Genomic DNA, 20065 nt, shown 5'->3' with positions numbered 1-20065 from the left:
GTAAATTATATGTATTTTTTTTTTTTTAAATACAATCAAAACAATCAAATATGACTTCTCAACTTCAAAGTATGCAAAAGATCAGCAAATATGTGGAAATATAAGCTGTTAATAGATATGAATGTGGCATGAATTGTGATCAGCAACATAACAGCATACCAAATGAGAGACAGGAGTTACCTTCTACGGTGGAGGAATGAGTCCCTGAAAGACCGTGTTCCTCACTATCTCCGTTGTCATGGTGATTATCGGGTGCGTTTCCAGATAAACACGTGCTTCCTTCTGTTTCCGTCATGCTGGCCAAAAGAAAAAACACACAACAAACAATACTATTTGTAACACCCAAGTCAAGGAGATCTTAACATTGAGGTTTATCTCCCTTATTCGTGTGATTTCACATTAAAAGTAAAAAAACAGCGGCAGCATAATGCAACAAGAATCAAGAGAAATTAAGTCATGCTTTGGCCTCTAGGCGTTCGGCTGATTGCAAAGGTCTCTTTGGTCTTCGGAAAGTTTCCATAGACATGTTGCAGCTTGTTCAGAATTCTTCAGGTAAACTACCAACAAAAACCCAAGTGAGAGGACATAGCCCTCCAGTGTTAACTTCCCCGCCTCATTTGCTGCTACTGCTCATACTCTAGTTCTCAGGATGTCTTTTCAACACATTGAGGTATTGTAATGGTTACTTACCTCTGTGGCCTTCTCCTCTGCAGGGTCAATCCTGTGAAGTCTGGAGAACGAAGCAGAGGGTCATCTCATTAATCTTGTCAGTGACACAGACCAGCTCTACATGTCAGATGACCACATAACCAAACATTTAACCAGCTTTCTTTTCAGTGAAGACATCAAAACAAACGAGATACTTACAGTTGGTCCTGGTGTCATTTTCATAGGCTTCAATCATATTTTGTAAACCTGTTATTAATCGCTGGAACCCAGGGCTCTCCTGTAAACTCCTAAATGGGTCAAATAACATAGTTCATAATTAGAATATTATTTTTTACAATTAGTCTAATGAAGTCTTTCACAATTAGCTTACTGTTGACTGTGAAGAGACTATGAAAATCCTGCAATGATAAGGTGTTGTAGGTAAGATTAAGAGCTATCATTTGAATTTAATTTAATAATCCTTCAGCTAGTTGACTCAAAGAGCAGCATGCACAATCTCTTCCATGATTGGCTCAGTGAATCAAACATGCCTGCCAATCACATGTGAGCAGACAGGAAGCGTGCGTCTGGTTCTTTAAGGAGAGGACATACCAAAGCTTCTACCAGCTTGTTCATACATTTGTCCATACTAGTGAATTTGCATGCATTTCTGGAATATTGGATCACATTACTAATGTTATGGTAACTTCCCTTGGATTCACTTGTACTTGGTGTCAATATCAACCACAGAGAACATCATGTTTATATGAATAACAGGGTAAATAAGTCTTCAACCTACCTTTTAGTGACCTTGGTTTTGCAAACCGGGCAGTTTGCCTCTCTCTTTTTGGTGCCTTCGAGAAGCTTCTGCATGCAGAACCTGGTGAAAACAAACACACATTCACAATTACATTCACAATAAAGTACAATAACCATCCTAATATGAACAAATCAGAAAAGGCCTTCCCATGCTGCTGCTGTTATTGTTGATCCTTTAAGCTTTGTCCTACTGCGGTATCTGGTGGGTTTTTTGGTTGCGTTCTCAAATCGGCTAGACATTTTTTTACTTGAACGTGAAAATACCTAAATACAGCCAATAACGTTACACAAACTTACTTGCAAAACTGATGGTCACATTTAGTCGACACTGGTGTGGTCATCAGTTCAAGGCTAAGTATTGAACAACAAGAAGTTAGCACATTGCGGATCAAATAAGAAGGGATGATTCAGATAGTTATTCATAGAGCATAACGTTATGGAAAACCATACAATATACTGGCACAAATGTGACACTCACCATATAGGACACTGCAGTGTATCCCAGAGTGCTGATATACCTCTCCTGACGTCCTCTGCTCTGGGGCTTTTCATTGTCTCTAAAATTGAAGACATTCAATTCTTAAGAATAAACAAAAAGATTTTGTAGTGTTTACAATTGGCCTTTAAGAGGGATCCTGCTTTTAGGGACTCTATTAAATAGGATAACAAACCATATAAATCCCATGGTGTCCAAGTGTTGGAGTTGAAATCTACCACAACCAGACATTATTTCTTTCTGCAGTTTTCACAGTATTTTTGCACTGGAATCAACCCTGGCTGGTACCACACTTGAACACTTTGTTTACTACAACTCATTACTTATTATACTACCGCTGTCTTCGTTTATCTTATTATTACTTACTTTATTCTATATTATTATTATTATTATTTATTGTCTTGAATCATTGCTGGTATGTGGCTGTTGAAGGACCAAGCCTAAGAATTGTACTCTTGTGTACGTGTACAACAGTGGAAGCTCTCCAGTGAGGAGAGGGAGGAAGATCCTCGTTAACATTTTTTGAGAATAAAAAATGTAGATTGTCCAGGCTACTTTAATGAATTAATGCCCTTAAATAGGACTACTTTAATGCCTTTGTATAGGTTATGTTCGTTTCCCTGGGTGAAGGGACATTAGCAACCCCTATCGCCTGTTGACAATAACTTCAGGGAGGAAGGTCCTCCCTCAGCCTCTATTGCAGGGGTCACCAACCTTTTTGAACCTGAGAGCTACTTCATCGGTACGAAGTGCCCCCAGTTTGATACACTCTTCTGAAATAACAAATTTGCTCAGTTTGCCTTTAGTTATATATTGTTAATATTGATTAATGATACTCATCTATGTGAAGACACTGATCATGTTAATGATTTCTCACAATAATTATCAACAATGACTAAAAAAAGGTGCGAAAGAGTTGTTCAAGAATGAGCTGTGCTATTTTCAGAACAGGCCTGCGGGCGCCTCATATGGTCCTTGCGGGGGCCCTGGTGCCCACGGGCACCGTGTTGGTGACCCCTGCTCTATTGACTCCAATTCATTTCCCCGAAAGTGTTGGCAGCCGGTGAATAACAAGGGGTTCAATAGGAGAGAGGAGAAAAGTCCTCCTCTGAGTGGGTGTGACTAGCTAAGGGATTTGGATCCCGCCTACGTCTATTCACGAATAGGCTGAAGCCCTGGCTGCGCTATGAACCAATAAGCAGGAGTCCTGGCTGTTGAGCAGCCAGGAGGGAGGGGTTATCCCCTCAAGTCTACGCTACGAGAACCAACGTACCCACTCAGTCGAATGCCTCGTTTCCACCGAGCGGTGCGCTACTGTTCGTTGCAGACAGTACAGTGCGGCTCTGTTCGCTTATATCGACGTTTCCGTAGCCCGCGGCCGGGCAGGGCTACCCGCGGCCGGGCTGCGGAGCCCGCGAGGAGGGTTGACTTGATCTATAGAGCGGCGAAGTCACGCCCCTTCCGGTAGAGCCCACGGGACCTATGAGATCGAAAAATATGAATGGGTTTCAATGGAGAGAAAGTAATTATTTGCTGGTCCCAGTATTTATATGCCCCGGATTAGACATATGTTATTTGTGGATTTAAATGATAATTTTTCATGCAAAGAAAACTAAACATTTCAGAAATGCTATAATTACTTTCTCTCCATTGAAACCCATACATATTTTTCGATCTCATAGGTCCCGAAGTCCCTCAATCTTATTTGGCTTCACACCATGACCAACATTCTGAAACATCCATTAACATCGACATTTGCCTCAAACAAGGTTAGGCTTAAAGCCCATGCAAATAGTTGTGAAATAATGTTCTTGTTGTTCTTTTAATTATTTGTTACTCTGACCACTCTGTTTGATATTGTGGAAAGGATGTTAGTGAATGATTCAGAGCATGATGCATTTTAAATGACATCACCTTGGTCTTGTGTCTTCATTTTTCTTAAAAAAAATTGTAGCTGAAAATTAACATAGCCAAATAACAAACACAACAACAACAATAGCTTCAGTCATTGAGGACAAAAATAGGCCAAATGCTAGGCCCAGATTTTTTAATTTAGATTTACAAATCAAGAGTAGGCCTGATTCGACTAATTGGCTGTGCATCCTTTCCTTCTGCCCTTGTAGTCTAAGACATGCTGCCCACCAACTTTCAAAGTACAATGCTGCCACTGGTGAATTTGTAGCAATTTACATAATTATTCCTCCACACTATCCTGTAATTCACCAAAACACCCTGAAACTAGTGATGTTATGGTTTGCGTCGAGGCATCGGGGCGTGTGTCGAGTACCTCGGCTCCTCCCCCAGCGAAGCTCCGTATCGAGTAGGATTCACATAGGCGAAATGACGTAGCGTGTGACGTTCGAGGCTTCATCTCGGGCTGTTCCGCGATATGGGTTCACAATTGGCACATTTTTACAAAAAGAAGACCCTACCCAGTTCCAAGATCACTTTTATGGCTATGTAATTAATCACACTCGTTCTCAGTCATCATGCAGTTCTATTATTACAATTATTAGTAGGCTACTGTAGTTATAAGACAATCTATTTTGCCCGGGATGACTTAAAACCTTTGTCAAATGATTTGTTCTCTACCATGAGCTCGGGAGATATTTATGAACGGCACACTCACACGTATCACTGAAATGACTTTAATTCTTAAACGTTTTGATGTTGTACGAAGCAAACATCACATCATCACAGGAAACTCTTTCTTTCATCATAATTTCATTCACCACTAGGTGTCCCTAGCGTACTCATTTGAAGCTTCGAGGTCGAACCACTTTGATGGTTCACCTGGCTGCGAGGCTTTGACGTTTCATGAGGCATCATCTCGCCACCACTACCTGAAACAACTCGAGTCTCACATACTTATGCCACCATACGTGCCACTAACAGCGCAAGCAGGCCAATGGCAACCAAGCGCGCAGTCCTTCCTCCCTCACTTTAAAAACCACCAGTCGCCACTGGTGTACAAGATGTAATAAAAGTAACACTGATATTGATAGTGAACCAAGGTGTTCACACTCTTTCACACCACTATCTGTAGCAGATGATGGCTCAGATCAGGACATCAATAAGTAAGCAATGTCCCCTACTAAATGTGTAACGTTGTTTGCTACTGTAAACTACAAATGCATATGTATTTAATATGTTTACCTTCTCTCGTATGCCTCCTATGGGTTCTTGACGTTGGTTTCAGGTTTTCCCGCAACTCTCCCCTTCTTCAGGGGAATAGGAACAGAGCGCCATGTCACCAGGAACACAAACTAGCGCCCCTACTGTCTGGAGTACCGGTGCAATCTACAAATGTATTTATATTTTTGAGGTTTGTTATAAAATGTACTTTCTATATCGATGTAATTGTAATTATTTTCTAAAATTTCCCCCAAACGTCGAATATTACATCTACTTACAATAGTTGATGTCCCGCCTCCTCCATGACCGCAACAGTGACGATACGACAATAACGACGTCATATCCGGGATAAACATCAACAAGGAAGACTGGTCCCGAGGTAGAACATAAATAACTCTCACTAAAACATATGAGATCCTCGGATCAAAGATTGAACGCTGATACTTATTAATAGCAGTTATATAGCACAATAAATGTATAGATAAAAGTACTATTTGGCTGGTCTTTCTTTCTAAAGATTCTCCAAATTGTTAGCGGTTAGCTAATTAGCTTTTCGCGTATTAGACTTCAATCTGGCTCATCTTGACAGATCGACTGCCATTACAGCACAGTGCCTATATCAGCGGGTTGTTTTTCTGGTGGATGCTTGCTGTACCAAGTCTGTTTACTAAATAGTGTGTTGGTGTGTTGTTATTTGTCTGCTTCCTTGCAGCGATGGAGGGCTCCAAGTCCTCTACCAGCACCACCATGCAGGTCAGCTTTGTGTGTCAGCGGTGCAGTCAACCCCTGAAGCTGGACACCTCATTCAACGTGCTGGACCGCGTCACCATCCAGGAACTCATTGGTAGGTTGTCGTTGACAGGTGACATATCTGACTCTGACAGGTCCTGATCGATTCCCTGTTGACGAGATGCGTGTGTCAAAAGCTGTCAGATCGTTAGAACTTTAACTTCCTTTTGTTTTTCTTTTCAAGCGCCTTTGGTGACCGTGACCCCAAGCAAACAGACGGACAACAATGAAGGAGATCATGCACCAGAGGTGGGTGTGCCTGGTGGAAGGTCGACCTTCTCGTCAGCACAGTGTAAACAAACCTGTTTTAATGCCTGCTGTTTGTCTACCCAGGAAACTTTTGTGGAAAGTAAGCTGGATGGCATAGCGAGGAAATACATCCCACCTGCCAGGTAAGACATAGGTGTTAGTACCTGTTTCAATTATATAACCCCCCCCCCCCCGCCCAACATCAGAGAATTTCCAGAATCTATAAAGGCTCCATTAACTGTTTCTCTCTCTCAAGCAATTGATAATGATGTACTTGATTAATAGCCAAACCTCTCAAATTAGCCTTGTTATAAGTGGTAGACCTCTGAAAGCTGTTTTCTCCCCACCAGGATGATGTCCACCGAGAGCGCCAACAGCTTTACTCTGATTGGAGAGGCGTCTGACGGCGGCACCATGGAGAACCTGAGCAGGAGGCTGAAGGTTTGAATCCCTTACGTCCCATAGCTACCTGATGTGGTTTATAATATATCATCATGGAGAGAAAACGTAACGCTGGCTGTTGCGATTTACAGTAATATTGAGTCGTTTATTCATGGCCTTGAACATGTGATTTGGGAACAGGTGGTGTGTTCGGACTTCTTACTAACTTAATGCCATGTATCTCGATTCACCTTTGAAGTGGTGAAAAATCCCCTGACCAAATAACCAAATAAGAGATTACAGAAAATATACCTCATCTGTTGACGCGGCCACCGTCCCCCAGGTGACCAGCGACCTGTTTGACATCATGTCGGGCCAGACGGACGTGGACCACCCGTTGTGTGAGGAGTGCACTGACACCCTGCTGGACCACCTGGACAACCAGCTCAACATCACCGAGAACGAGTGTCAGAACTACAAGTAAGACGGCTGCCGAGTCTTACACACTGACACTCGGACACACACACGGACATGAACACACACATCGGCATGAACACACACGCACACACACACACACACACACACACACACACACACGGACACAACGATACAAACGTCACACCCACACCCACGCCGACATAAACACACACGTCTACATAAACACACACACACACAGATATAAATGTCATACACATGGACACACACTCACCAACATAAACACACTCCCTCTCAGACTAGTGTGTGTGCGTGTGCCCTCCCCTTAGGCAGTGCCTGGAGCTGCTGTCGGAGCTGCAGGTGGAGGAGGAGGAGAGCCTGCTGGCGGAGCTGCGCCAGCTGAAGGAGGGGGAGGAGGTGCTGGTGCAGGAGCTGGAGGCGGTGGAGGAGCAGCGGGCCGCCGTGGCCCAGGAGCTGGCCCAGGGCCGGAGCCACTCCCAGCAGCTGGACACCGAGGAGCTCCAGTGAGTCCCGATGATCGTTTAGAGGATCAGTCTATGGAACCCTCAGGCTGCACAATGATGCAATGCTATTTTGTCGTCCATTGGGTATTGTACCATCCTCAGGGGATCATCTTATCGTGACGCCCCGTTTTAAAGTCTTCATTTATTACGATGAGTCGATGACCGTAGTAGTTTCAGTCTGATATCCTACTTAGAATTCCAAGGCAAGTCAATTTGATGAGCCTCACTTTGTAGACTGTTTAGTATGGATTTCATAAGCATATTGTCATGTTTATCGGTAATTGCCATGAGTATCGCGATAATAAATGTCTCCCTACGCTTTTATGCGACTAAGTATTAAGTGGGGCTGAGAGAAATCAGAAGCGTCCATGAGCAAGATTCAATCATAATATTGCAGTGGTGAACTAATGTTATATTGTCCTGTTAATGTTCAATTGAGTATCTAAATGTGTGTGTGTGCGCGTGTGTCTGTTTCTGTTAATGTATGTGCACGTGCGTGCGTGTGTGTGTGTGCCCCAGGTACCAGAAGGAGTACAGTGAGTTCAAGCGGCAGCAGCTGGAGCTGGACGACGAGCTGAAGAGCGTGGACAACCAGATGCGCTACTGCCAGGTCCAGCTGGACCGCCTCAAGAAGACCAACGTGTTTAACGCCACCTTCCACATCTGGTGAGAGAGACGGCGCTTCTGGACCGCTCAGGGACACACCCTGCAGAAACACACGCCTGGAGTGGTGTGCACCGATTTAGACTGGTTCAGACCAGCATAAACGTGTTCTAAGCCGTTATTATCGGCTATAACCAGTTAAGAACTGTTATGACCAGTTCAGGCTTCCTAGCTCCGTTCACATTTGTCATTCCGGGCTAGGGTCAGGCTTATGAAGACCTAGTTTCCTAGTTTTAAAACTAGTTTGAAATTACTTTTATGAAAACTAAGAATGGAAATGCATAACATACGCAGACGACGATATACATTATGTATGCATATCAGATCATTAAGAATAGTTGGGCAATTCGATCGTGGAACTTATTAGTATGTATAATATATAATAATAATCTATGATATAATAGTATGCTCAAAGCACAGACTGAATGGAGGGTGAACACACGCGGTCAAACTAGATGAAGGGACGCAGCTTTTATTTGAATTCCCATGGGGAAGTCTATTTTAAGCAGAGTAGTGAACCCAAGACTGAGATATCGCTCTGCCCTCCCTGTGGTGCAGGCACAGCGGTCAGTTCGGCACCATCAACAACTTCCGCCTGGGCCGGCTGCCCAGCGTCCCGGTGGAGTGGAACGAGATCAACGCCGCCTGGGGCCAGACGGTGCTGCTGCTGCACGCCCTGGCCAACAAGATGGGCCTCAGCTTCCAGAGGTACACGCGCGCTCGCTCATCCATTCACTCATCATCCTTCCACCGACCCACCCAGCCACCGATCCAACCCCTCCATCCATCCCTCCATCCATCCCTCCACCCGTCCCTCCACCCGTCCATCCATCCGCCTGTAGACTGAGCTTCTTGACTGCTGAATAACTCTCCGGACTCCCTGCAGGTATCGTCTCGTGCCCTATGGGAACCACTCCTACCTGGAGAGTCTGACGGACAAATCAAAGGTACCGATCACCCTGTCCCCCGACCCACATCCATTCCTCTAGCGTTATCCTACGTGTTTCCAGGATTATGTCGCATTTAGACGGTTTCTGCTTAAAATAGACGGGTCATGAATAGGTCTCTGGAAGTGGTTGGTATTCTGAGCGAGAGTCAACTTTCTGTGTGAAAATAATCAGACATATTCACCTGGTCTGCAATAGTTGTCCTTGACAAGCAGGATTAATTCCCTTTTTGGACTTTGCTTGCTGTTTTGGAACGTAAGAGAGTCTGCCTCAAAGGAAAAAAAACTTGGCCCGTTGACATTGGTGCAGGTCATTTTGTGTTGGGAGGAATGAGGCAACTGAACTATCCACAAATGTTTCAAGGACAATGAATTGATGATACATAGCGTAATCTTTTAGAACCGAGCGAGGCAATTCCCTGTTAATAGTACACCTGTGATACATCCAGGAACGTGACCATCGTAAACACACTGTGTAAAGAGCCCCTACTTTAAAACAACTGAATCGTCCTCATACCTCATACTCACTATATTTACTTGTATATCCCAGGCCTCAGCGTCTTTATGAACACCAAGTGTCTTTCATGAACCCTGCTAATAACTTCATCGGGTGTAACTTAAAGCACTTGATCCATTGATAGTGAATGAGGTGGGATACCTGCCCCACAGACGCACTCCAGCCATTTGACTGCCTTGAAATAAGCGCAGAGTTCTACTGACTCACTTAACGGTGTTGTCGTGGTCACTTCCGTAGGAGCTGCCGTTGTACTGCTCCGGGGGCCTGCGCTTCTTCTGGGACAACAAGTTTGACCACGCCATGGTGGCCTTCCTGGACTGCGTGCAGCAGTTCAAGGAGGAGGTGGAGAAAGGGGACACAGGCTTCTGTCTGCCGTACAGGTACGGCTTCCCACTTCCCCGGCCAAGACACATTTAGCCGAAAGGCTGAATTGTTAACCTTGAATCCATCTTGTTTCTTAACACTAGCTGGGTGAGTTCCATGTTCAGTCCAGACAGCATTTAGAACCAAGAAGGGTGAATAGATCCAGAATGGAAGGAAGGTGGCTGCTCTGGGAATAAGGCCCATATTAGGAGATGCGACAGTAAAGAGTTTCTAGACATTCAAATAAGTTCATCATGCTAAAGATAACCAGGCAGAGTTAACATATTTACATATTTTTTATTTTTTACACATTTACATACATTTTGAAGGCAAATTCATTTTTGAAGGTAGAATTTTGTAATAATGCAAAATGGAAGTAAATCCTAAGAAACATGGCAGTCTTCTGAATCCTAGTGCTGCTTTCAATCTAACCAAGAGTTTGTGCCTATGCCAGGATGGACGTGGAGAAAGGTAAGATTGAGGACACGGGGGGCAGTGGGGGCTCCTACTCCATCAAGACCCAGTTCAATTCTGAGGAGCAGTGGACCAAGGCCCTCAAGTTCATGCTGACCAACCTCAAGTGGGGCCTGGCCTGGGTCTCCTCCCAGTTCTACAACCGCTAGAGCTCCAACTAATGGGCCCTGCTGCTTCCACACGGCATCGGATTCCCTGATTTCCAGGCTTTTACCTAAGACCAGTTCTGGCCAATTACGTGCCTAGGAGGCCCCTTCTACAATATTAACCAATCACTTCACCCGTCATCTAATGACAAGCTCCTCCCTCTGAAGCTGAAAGTAACTGGGCTAGTTATGAGGCGATTCAGCTGGTGTAGTCATCCACGGGAACGTAAATATGCGCTTCGTGGCTCAGGACTGGCTGTGATGGAGTGAGTCTATCCAATGGGAGGAAGGAGAGGTTTTTGCCTAGGATGTGGAGGTGTTGCCCCTGGGTGTGCATCTTATCGTTTGATAACAGTGTGTGTTGCAGTGTGGCCATCAGCCAATCTTAGGTCAAGACTGTGTATAAGAATGCACCACAGACACCGAACCGAGTGACACAATAAGTCTCAAGGCGTTGAATTCATGTACTCATACAACTGTAGGCAAACACGTGTTTGTTTTCTGCATAATGGACTGTCGAGATTTTCCCTGTCGATTTCTGATTGGCTGACATGAGATTTCACCAAATTCAATTCCCAGGTCAGTGGTGTTGGTCCCTGGTCCCTGTCAAATGTTAAATCTCCAAATTCATCAGTTTCACAGCCAGTGAACTCATTGTACAGTGATGAAACTAGTCAGGATTTGTACCAGTATCTTTGTTTTACCTAGTCGTCTGCTGTGTTTTAATGTGAACCGGGTATTGGTGAATAACTGAGAGAAGTCCCATGTTAGACAGCAGCAATGTACGATTTGCAATAAATAAGATGTTATATAATCCCATGGTTTGCATATTGATTCGTGGTATGAGTAATAACAAATCATGAATCCGCGTTGAAATATGATAGTTTCAGGCTAAACTCTGACGATATGGATCACGATATTTCTTTCCAAGAAAATAATTAACAGAGCTATCCTTAATATTGTTATTTGGAAATATTTTATTTTGTAACGTACTCTGACGTACACACTGGGGAAAGAACCTGGAACTTGCAGTGTGTGTTTGGCCAGAAGAGGGAAGCAGTGAGTTACATAAAACTAAATCTGGAGAAGTTCCCCACCCCGGCACAGGATAACGCGATGACATGATGAAATTTATTTTTTCTTGAACGTTTTTATAAATAACAACCCTTTTTCTGTTAATCTGATTTTCAGTATAACATTGAAGACCTGGTCCTGATCAAATCCTGTGGGTTTAGTTTTATGGACAATAAATGGGTAATTTCTCCAAAAACAACACGTGAAAAATGCATGATACACATGATACACGAACCGTTGGAGTTCCAGTCGCTGAGCTAAGGCCTCGTGATTACTGGAGAGCATTCATCATTTTAACAGACTTCTACTTTTCAGTATGGGATGGGGGGTGTTGTCTCAAGGTGAACCGGCCAAACTCCAGCTGCAAATGAATCACAACCGACTGGCAGATTCAGTGTTTAAGTCTTTAATCGTGGGCTTTGAGATTTTATGGCATGTTTTCTTTTTCAGAAAAAAATAACAGAAAGAAAATATATGGCGACCCCGAGGGTATGTTGTTTTCGTTCCTAAGGAATGCGTCATGCTCGCTAGTCTGAGTGAAACCATTAAAACGGTTAGATCTATTTTTGGTATTAATAAGTCAGCAGTCCATTATCCTCATACTGGGGAGCACGACTCCTCGACATTCAAAGAAGAATCATGGGCCTTATTCAACTTTGGTCCATCCTGTTCTTTTTTTTTTTTTTTGCTTTTTCACACGGGCTATATAAAGGTGGACACCACAGGGAAAAAATATACTTTATTACTACTGTTGGGATTATAGGCTACCAATCACATAAGGTAAACAAAGTAGTTGTCACATTGATAATGGTTGCACACGCCCACATTCCTGTCTCTCAAATAATTGTCGGTCATGTTGATTGTTTGTTGAATGGTGCATCGCTTTAAATGTTCCGAGCATAAGTAATATGGGACGGCATTATCTCCATTCCTTACAGAAAGGACGGTCCAGTGTAATCTAGGCTAAAGGAGATAGGAAAGGAAACATTTAAGCAAGTTTCCTTTGTATTAGGCAAATGCTAAGGGGGTCTAGGTCTTACCATGGCTGCCACTCAGATACTTCTGGGTAATTTCAGTCAGTTAGGATCCTTCTCAACAAAATAAGACTTCAGATCGCAGCCCGTACCTTGACACATGATCGGAAACATACTATGTGGTTATTAATCACAGGGAATTTCTTGCTCTGACTCACACACGAACGTGTGCCTATCTGACATCAGCAAAAGGATGAGTCTTCCAAGAGAGGAAGGGAGGCATCCAGATGTGGTCCTTCCTGTTGTGACAGACGGTTTCAACACTATGAGCAGTGATTAAAGTTGGGTCCTTCACTGAAACTCATCTGCATTTTTCTTCTTGTCGTAAAAGAAAACATTCTTCCAAGTCCATTTAACCATAAATTAAAACAAAAAAAACATAGTATAAACGGATGCTTGTGTCGTGACCTTACAGCAACGTGTCTTCGATGAAAAAGATTTCTACATATTTACAAACACAAATCAAACACATTGATCAGCATCATCTGACAGTAGGACCCTGCACATGAAGTCGGAGGCGTTCCAGAATTGTCTTAAATGTTAGTTTTTTCCCTTCCTGTAGAAGCTCATAGGATCTTGCGTGGTTTGGTCGTCGTCTCGGGGGATCAGCGGTTGCCTCGGTACGTGATGTTTGTGAAGGTTGAAGTGGCTCCTTTATACAGGGGGTTGTGGCCCTGTTGAGAGAAGGGGGGGAAACATTCAACGATGGTTGAATAAAAGAACAACACGAAACGCCATCGAAGAGATAGGCGTAAAAGATGGGGTTTGAAAGGTTGCGACGATATTTGGTGCAACAATGTACCGGTATGTGACTATCGCGGCCACTTTCAACAGGGCAAATCACAGTGAAGTCATGTACATGCCATGAAGGAGCAGGTAGGAGTTAATCAGTGTAAACAGACAGCTCATTAAGAAGCCGGTATAGGGGTCAGACAGTGGGACACTGAAGGCCTGATTGGGGTTCCACCTTCACACAGCGCAACGACCACGCAGTCGCTCTGACGTCGTCCTTTATGTTTCTGCCTCGGGTTTACGTGTCGCTATGCATGCCCGTGGTAAAGAGAGGGCAAAGAGTTGGTCTCTGTCTGTGCATGCTATTACTTTCCAATTGGTCTACTACTATATGTTTTATTATGGTATGGATTCTTGCGACTTGAAAGCTGAATACGACTCAAACAATGTGCAACAAAAGCAGAAGATAGGCTGCTTAGTTGGTCGTCGTTGTCCATTCTGGTTATTACATTTGAGGTTTATGATGGCCAAATACAAAACGTCTCCACTTTTACCGATAACTAATAAAATAATGGTTACGGCTATGAAGGCAAAAGTTACAGGTTTGGCCATTGATTTTTTTACGTAAGGGGTCCGTCACTCCCTTGCGTTGCATCAACGTGGAACCATAAAGAGCCCTTGAGGTAGGGGTTAGACAGTGAACACTGAGACAGGTCATTAGGAGCAGATAGGGGTTAGACGGTGAATACAGAGACAGGTCACTAAGGAGCAGGTAGGGGTTAGACAGTACAAAGACGGATTATTAAGGCTCAGGTGGGGATCAATCCAATTTCTCAAGCAAGCAGTGGAACGTTTTGAATCCATCCAAGAAACATGCCTGAGGACTCAAATGTCTAATTTTTCCATCATTCTGCCGATGCCTCACTTCCACCGATGAATAAACAGTTGTAAATTGCTATGAAGTGATAATTTCACGATACATCATTTAGGAAATGCTACCCAAGCAAGCAATCAATATTGTACTAGCTACAAAATGTGCTGCATGAGCAAGTTTCTGAAAATAACTGAACACACAAATGTATGTACGTATGTTTGTGTGTGTGTGTTGCGGCGTGTGTGTGTGTGTGTGTGTTGCGGTGTGTGTGTATGTGTGGCCAAGCTGTTGCCTATAACCAGCAGAAGCTAATTAGCGTCAGCTAATTCCAGACCGAAGGCTTCCTCTGGGAACCACTACTGCCTTTTGTTCTGCTGGAAGCACCAGCATGCTGCTTACTAATCACAACCATCAGAGAGACAGAGCAAGAGGTGTGTGTGTCTGTGTATGTGTGCGTGCGTGCGTGCGTGCGTGTGTGTGTGTTGGTAGTGCACATGTTTAAGCATGTGTCTTTGCACTTGTGGAAGAGTAGATCAAGATAATTGATCAACCTTTAAGAAAAACACACTCCCTTAATTTCCTCTACAGTCACTCTGTCACTGTCACACACTCATATATTCATATATACTATTGATGATTTAATGATCTTCGTAGTATGAATAAATGATTTTTTATTAAATAAAAATCGATGCATGTTGAACCAAAATACTCTCCCAAACACACACACACAAACATACTCAAACACACACACACAAACACACACATGCCCCCATGACTACGAACACACATACCACCACACTAAATTCACCAACGCACACACACACACACACACACACACACACACACACACACACACACACACACACACGCATGCCCCAGAACACACACATATGCCCCTCCAACACACACAAACACACACACACACACACACACACACACACACACACACACACACACACACACACACACACACACACACACACACACACAAACCTGCCCCAACACACACACACACACACACACACAGCCCCAACACACCCCCACTGACCGTGTCCCACTTGGCGTGCGCTCGCTCCTCCTCGAAGCGAGCGAACTCCCGCCGGTCGTGGATGGTGACCAGCAGCTTCCAGATGAGCAGCGCGGCCAGACCCAGGAACAGGATGGCCCCCGCCACCGACAGCAGCACCACCAGGATGTCCGGGCCCTTGGGGCAGTCTGGGAGGAGCGTGGTTTTACTTTCATTATTACACTAATTTTTCAGGTTCATCAGATGAGATCCAATAACTCAGTTACAAGCGATCCTCACCAGGATTGAAGCAAAGGGACATTGTGTGACCTATATTAAGAACGTACGGGCAGGTTTGGTACAAACATGAAAAAAGTAAGACAAACTACTACAATTACTTTTACTCTTTTACAATGTACTATACAGAATCTAGGACCTAGGTGCTTTAACCCATGATGCATTACTATAGAGTTTGTGATGGTTATTTGTCAGTGTTGGAGATGGCTGCGTTTAGTTATTTAATTAAGAATGTTTTACTTTAATTTTGATGTTAAAGGATTAGATATAGAAGAGTTCACGTGTTAGATCAAGGATGGATACAATTAAGCTTGAAAGGGTTATGTTTAGGTATTGGAAATGATTAAGACATGATGAAGGATTTTGTGTGGTTCAGGCTTAAGTGAAGAATACAAGCCAATCGAGTGGTGTTGGCCTCACTATGTATGTCCCGTAAAACCGTATGTCTATGTCGGCACTTTTACTCTTTAAAGTCCAGGATATGAGTACTTTATCCACCACTCAATGTGCTTCAGGCGATAAGGAGCGGGGGTGAAAAATCCATGTTTGAAAAGTAAAAGTCCCTCCATGGCGTCAACAATAAGAGTTAATTGGCACAACCCACAGCGAAAGCTAAGCAGCAAAAACATGACAGGACTTTTACTTTGGGGATCCGGAATGTTCCACTTCTGCTGCGGAGAAGGGGGGGGGGGGCGGGGTCACTTTCACAATACCGTCGCGCTACAGACCACAAGCCCTCCCACCCCAACGCGAGGGAGCTGGGGCTGGGGGGGGGAGTGAGGGGCACAGGGAGGTTCCAGGGATGGAGGGTTAGGGGGGTTGGAGGTTTGTGGTGAGGCGCCCGGGTCACGGGGGGGGAGGTGGGGGGGGTCACAGGGTTAAGGAAGAGCTTGCCGGTGTTGTGTGTCTGCTGGTGAGCCAGAGAGGAAGAGGCCTGCTCCTGAGCCCGGCCCACTGTGGCCCAGGCGCTGCTGGATGTTTGGTTCTGTCAGGATCAGCAGTAATCCACGTCCTCACGGTCCCAAACCACAGCGCCTCAGACCTCATCTGGTCCATCTGTGTTTACGCTGTGTGTGGTGTGTGTATGTGTGTGTGGGGGGGATTTATGTGTGTGTGCGTGCGTACGTGTGTGCTTGCGTGCGTGCAGCATGTGGATTTATGTGTGTGTGCGTGTGCTGCATATTCAGCGTGTGTGTGTCTGTGTGTGTGTGCTGTATATCCAGCAAGTGTGTGTGTGTGTGTGTATGTATATGTGTGTGTTTCCAGTGTCTATCCATCATAATAATTATCCATTAGATATTAGTCTTGGTGGCCGGGTGAACTTTTACAACCAACATCAAAGCAACGCTCCTCTGTTTCATCTCTCCCTCTGTTATTCTACACCTCCCTGACGGTCTCTCTCTGTGTTATTCTACACCTCCCTGACGGTCTCTCTCTGTGTTATTCTACACCTCCCTGACGGTCTCTCTCTCTGTTATTCTACACCTCCCTGACGGTCTCTCTCTCTGTTATTCTACACCTCCCTGACGGTCTCTCTCTCCATCATTCTACACCTCCCTGACGGTCTCTCTCTAATCATTCTATACCTCCGACAGTCTCTCTCTCTCTGTCATTGTACACCTCCCTAACAGTCTCTCTCTCTCTCCATAATTCTATACCTCCCTGACAGTCTCTCTCTCTCTCCATAATTCTATACCTCCCTGACAGTCTCTCTCTCTCCGTCATTCTACACCTCCCTGACGGTCTCTCTCTAATCATTCTACATCTCCCTGACAGTCTCTCTCTCTCCTCCTCTTCCCTGAGCATGTCTATGTAACACTGAATGAGGGATTGCTGAAGTGGGTGAATGATGTCTGAGAGTAATAACATTCCTGTGGGTTGTGTTTTCTGTTTTTATCCATCATAAATTATTTAGAATTTCACCAGGCTTTGGTTTGGAGTTGTGTAGTTTACATATTCAACCCCAACTAATTCTGAGCAGTCATACATTGTTGTGATGCTAAGGTTGTGTTTTTCTGCGTTACTGCCCTGTTGGCCAGGAATGAGACAAGAGAAGCCTGCAGGGAAATGTCAATTATGTTCTAGGAAAAGAGCAACAGAAAGAGGAGGTATTTTATCTTTATTTGCGTTGGTCGGGTAAGTATTGATATTCAGATATTTATTCCCCTTACCTATGGACCTCCTCTTCTGTCCTTACACTCTCCCCCTTTATCCTCTCCCTCTTCCCAACCCATCTCTCTTTCTGTCTCTCTATCCCTACCCACCTCCCTGTCTCTCCCTCCTTCTCCCTCTCCTTGTCAGTGTTTTGTGAAACGTCAGCGTGTTCCTTCCTTCCATCCGAGGGATGTGTGTGTGTGTGTGTGTGGGGGGGGGGGGGGGGGTGAGGGGGGTGGGGGCGTGGCCTGTGTTAATGACATCCTTGAACTTGGCGGGACGCCCCATCTTCAAGGCATGCATGGGGCTCTCCGCCCCCGCTGTCCCGCTGTGTCTAAATCAAACACACGCACCCGTTAAACACCGGCCCCAAGGCCCCCGACCCGCCCCGGGGAGCCTGAACAACACACACTCCACAGCCCTCCGACCCTGAACGGCCTTCTCCTGACGCTATGGGACTCCATGTCCGCGACACGGTGCAGTGCTTGGTCACTGTGTTTGTGTGCAGGCGTTCTCAGATTCAGATTCTCAGATTCCGATTTTCAGATTCCGATTTTTATTTTATTGTTACATACATAACGTCTCTGTATGTGTGTGTGTGTTCATTGTGTGTGCGTGTTCATTGTCTGTATATTCATTGGCTGTGTGTTTTCATTGATTGTGTGTGTGTGTGTGTGTGTGTGTGTGTGTGTGTGTGTGTGTGTGTGTGTGTGTGTGTGTGTGTGTGTGTGTGCGTGCGTGCGTGCGTGCGTGCGTGTGTGTGTATGTGCGTGTGTGTGTTACAATAAACACACCTTCAATGGAAATTGGGATTATCAAAGTTTTTAAATACACTATTTTCTTACCGGGCTCTCTGACCACAAACAAGATGGACTTCCCGCTGGCGTCCTCGTAGTACTGGAAGCGCACCACACAGTCGTTCTCGTCCTTGTAGGTACAGTTGACAGCGTTCGTATCTTGAAGCACTGGAGGATGATAGGAGGGGAATTCATTTGATTAAAATTTCATTGATCTGTTTTAAGAGAATTGTAATGTGTCGTTTACAGTAATTACGGAGGCTTTTTTTTAATAGTCCAGGTGGTTCCAGATGCTCTAGGCCTGCTGGGAGACGTTCCACACAGTGGTTCATGAATGTCAGGAGGACTCACCCAAGTCGTCCACTAGTTCAATCTCATCCCTGCAGATATGAGTGCAGGTGTGGTCCTCAAACAGCTTCCCTCTCTTGAAGTGTTTACACTCCACACACTCTCTGAAACATGACAGAATGAGAAGGGGAAACAGTGAATGTCATAAAACTCAGTATAGCCTAACTGATTCAAATCTGTTTACTTTGGAAATAGCACACTGGGGACATTTGTTTTGTAGGAAAATGCAAGTGGATGTTTGAATCAAAGTTCTTAATCGGAGGGGGGAATTTAATGCGGTAATCCCAGCTATTGTTTAGAACCAGGATGTCCGTGGGGTGAATAAGGCCCATTAGGGAGTGACCTTGACCTTTTCAATGGTACAGTTATCAAAACGGATAGGTTCAACACTAAAGTACAGGAAAGTCCCGACAATACATTATGAAGCTGTCAACACATAATCCAGCAAAGTTACATTGGATACTAAATTATGTTGAAATAAAGCCAGCCCACAGACGGCAGATCAACACTTTAACTAGTAAAGTGTATTTGTAAAGTATTCGTGTTTCGAAATTAAGAAAGCTGTCTGATCTTAACAAATCTGTTTTCAGATTGGAAGTTCTTTGAGAGAGCAAAGAGTCAAAGCTGAAATAGTTTGATCTGTAAACGTAGCGTCAAGCTGGCTCTGCAAAGGTGAGGGTCATAGCTAGTTGGGCTTCATTGCCCAACTCCATAAGCAAACTCGAGCAACACTGACGCTGAAAGCTCAGCATGTTTGGACCACTAAGTCCACATGTTAAACAGTGTATGTGCACTTAGTCCACATGTTACACGGTGTGTGTGTGTGTGTGTGTACTAAGTCTACATTTTAGTGTGTGTGTGTGTGTACTTAGTCCACATATTACACTGTTTGTGTGTACTTAGTCATCATGTTACACTGTGTGTGTGTGTGTGTGTACTAAGTCTACATTTTAGTGTGTGTGTGTCTGTGTGTACTTAGTCCACATGTTACACTGTGTGTGTGTGCTTAGTCCACATGTTACAGTGTGTGTGTGTTTGTGTGTGTGTGTGTGTGTGTACTTAGTCCACATGTTACACTTTGTGTGTGTGTGTGTGTGTGTGTGTGTGTGTGTGTGTGCGTGCGTGCGTGCGTGCGTGTGTAAGTGCGTGTGTGTGTGTGTGTGT

At 44.5% G+C, this 20065-nt stretch overlaps 3 protein-coding genes across 7 annotated transcripts in view; 1 reads left to right on the top strand and 2 right to left on the bottom strand.

Moving 5' to 3' along the window:
* LOC132446412 (breast cancer type 1 susceptibility protein homolog) overlaps positions 1 to 5435 on the bottom strand; it is a 30750-nt gene extending 25315 nt beyond the window's left edge. For 2 of the 5 annotated variants that reach the window (XM_060036686.1, XM_060036689.1), the window contains exons 1-8: positions 5377 to 5435; positions 5120 to 5263; positions 1946 to 2024; positions 1765 to 1818; positions 1448 to 1528; positions 868 to 956; positions 691 to 730; positions 181 to 296 (exon numbers count right to left, since the gene is read on the bottom strand). In XM_060036686.1, coding sequence (XP_059892669.1) covers positions 181 to 296; positions 691 to 730; positions 868 to 956; positions 1448 to 1528; positions 1765 to 1818; positions 1946 to 2019 — 454 coding nt within the window. In that variant the 5' untranslated portion in view covers positions 2020 to 2024; positions 5120 to 5263; positions 5377 to 5435. Of the gene's footprint in view, positions 1 to 180; positions 297 to 690; positions 731 to 867; positions 957 to 1447; positions 1529 to 1764; positions 1819 to 1945; positions 2025 to 3236; positions 3398 to 5119; positions 5264 to 5376 lie in introns of all 5 variants that reach the window. The other 3 variants (XM_060036687.1, XM_060036688.1, XM_060036690.1) reach the window with 3 other exon arrangements.
* On the top strand, positions 5380 to 11399 carry becn1 (beclin 1, autophagy related). Its single transcript, XM_060036694.1, has 12 exons — positions 5380 to 5477; positions 5811 to 5942; positions 6072 to 6136; positions 6221 to 6279; positions 6487 to 6577; positions 6861 to 6997; positions 7282 to 7476; positions 7996 to 8142; positions 8698 to 8847; positions 9026 to 9086; positions 9840 to 9982; positions 10420 to 11399. Exons 2-12 carry the CDS (start codon positions 5813 to 5815, stop codon positions 10586 to 10588), a joined length of 1347 nt encoding a protein of 448 aa, XP_059892677.1. The 5' UTR covers positions 5380 to 5477; positions 5811 to 5812; the 3' UTR covers positions 10589 to 11399.
* A 148-nt stretch (positions 11400 to 11547) lies between these two features.
* Positions 11548 to 20065, bottom strand: part of LOC132446413 (integrin beta-3-like) — a 27163-nt gene continuing 18645 nt past the window's right edge. The window contains exons 12-15 of the mRNA XM_060036691.1: positions 18905 to 19005; positions 18602 to 18721; positions 15348 to 15514; positions 11548 to 13367 (exon numbers count right to left, since the gene is read on the bottom strand). Of these exons, the coding sequence (XP_059892674.1) occupies positions 13299 to 13367; positions 15348 to 15514; positions 18602 to 18721; positions 18905 to 19005 (457 nt within the window). The 3' untranslated portion in view covers positions 11548 to 13298. The remainder of the gene's footprint in view (positions 13368 to 15347; positions 15515 to 18601; positions 18722 to 18904; positions 19006 to 20065) is intronic.

Source organism: Gadus macrocephalus, chromosome 18 (genome assembly GCF_031168955.1).
Source record: "Gadus macrocephalus chromosome 18, ASM3116895v1".
NCBI lineage: Eukaryota > Metazoa > Chordata > Actinopteri > Gadiformes > Gadidae > Gadus > Gadus macrocephalus.
Note: the sequence above shows the minus strand (reverse complement) of the source record. Positions and strands in the feature narration are given on the sequence as shown.

What these genes read in the sequence shown, in the direction of transcription:
- becn1 (XM_060036694.1), top strand. Translation starts at nt 5,813, where the DNA reads ATGGAGGGCTCCAAGTCCTCTACCAGCACCACCATGCAGGTCAGCTTT. An exon ending in AACGCCACCTTCCACATCTG is followed by an intron (nt 8,143 to 8,697) that starts GTGAGAGAGACG and finishes CCTGTGGTGCAG; the next exon opens with GCACAGCGGTCAGTTCGGCA. An exon ending in GTCTGACGGACAAATCAAAG is followed by an intron (nt 9,087 to 9,839) that starts GTACCGATCACC and finishes TCACTTCCGTAG; the next exon opens with GAGCTGCCGTTGTACTGCTC.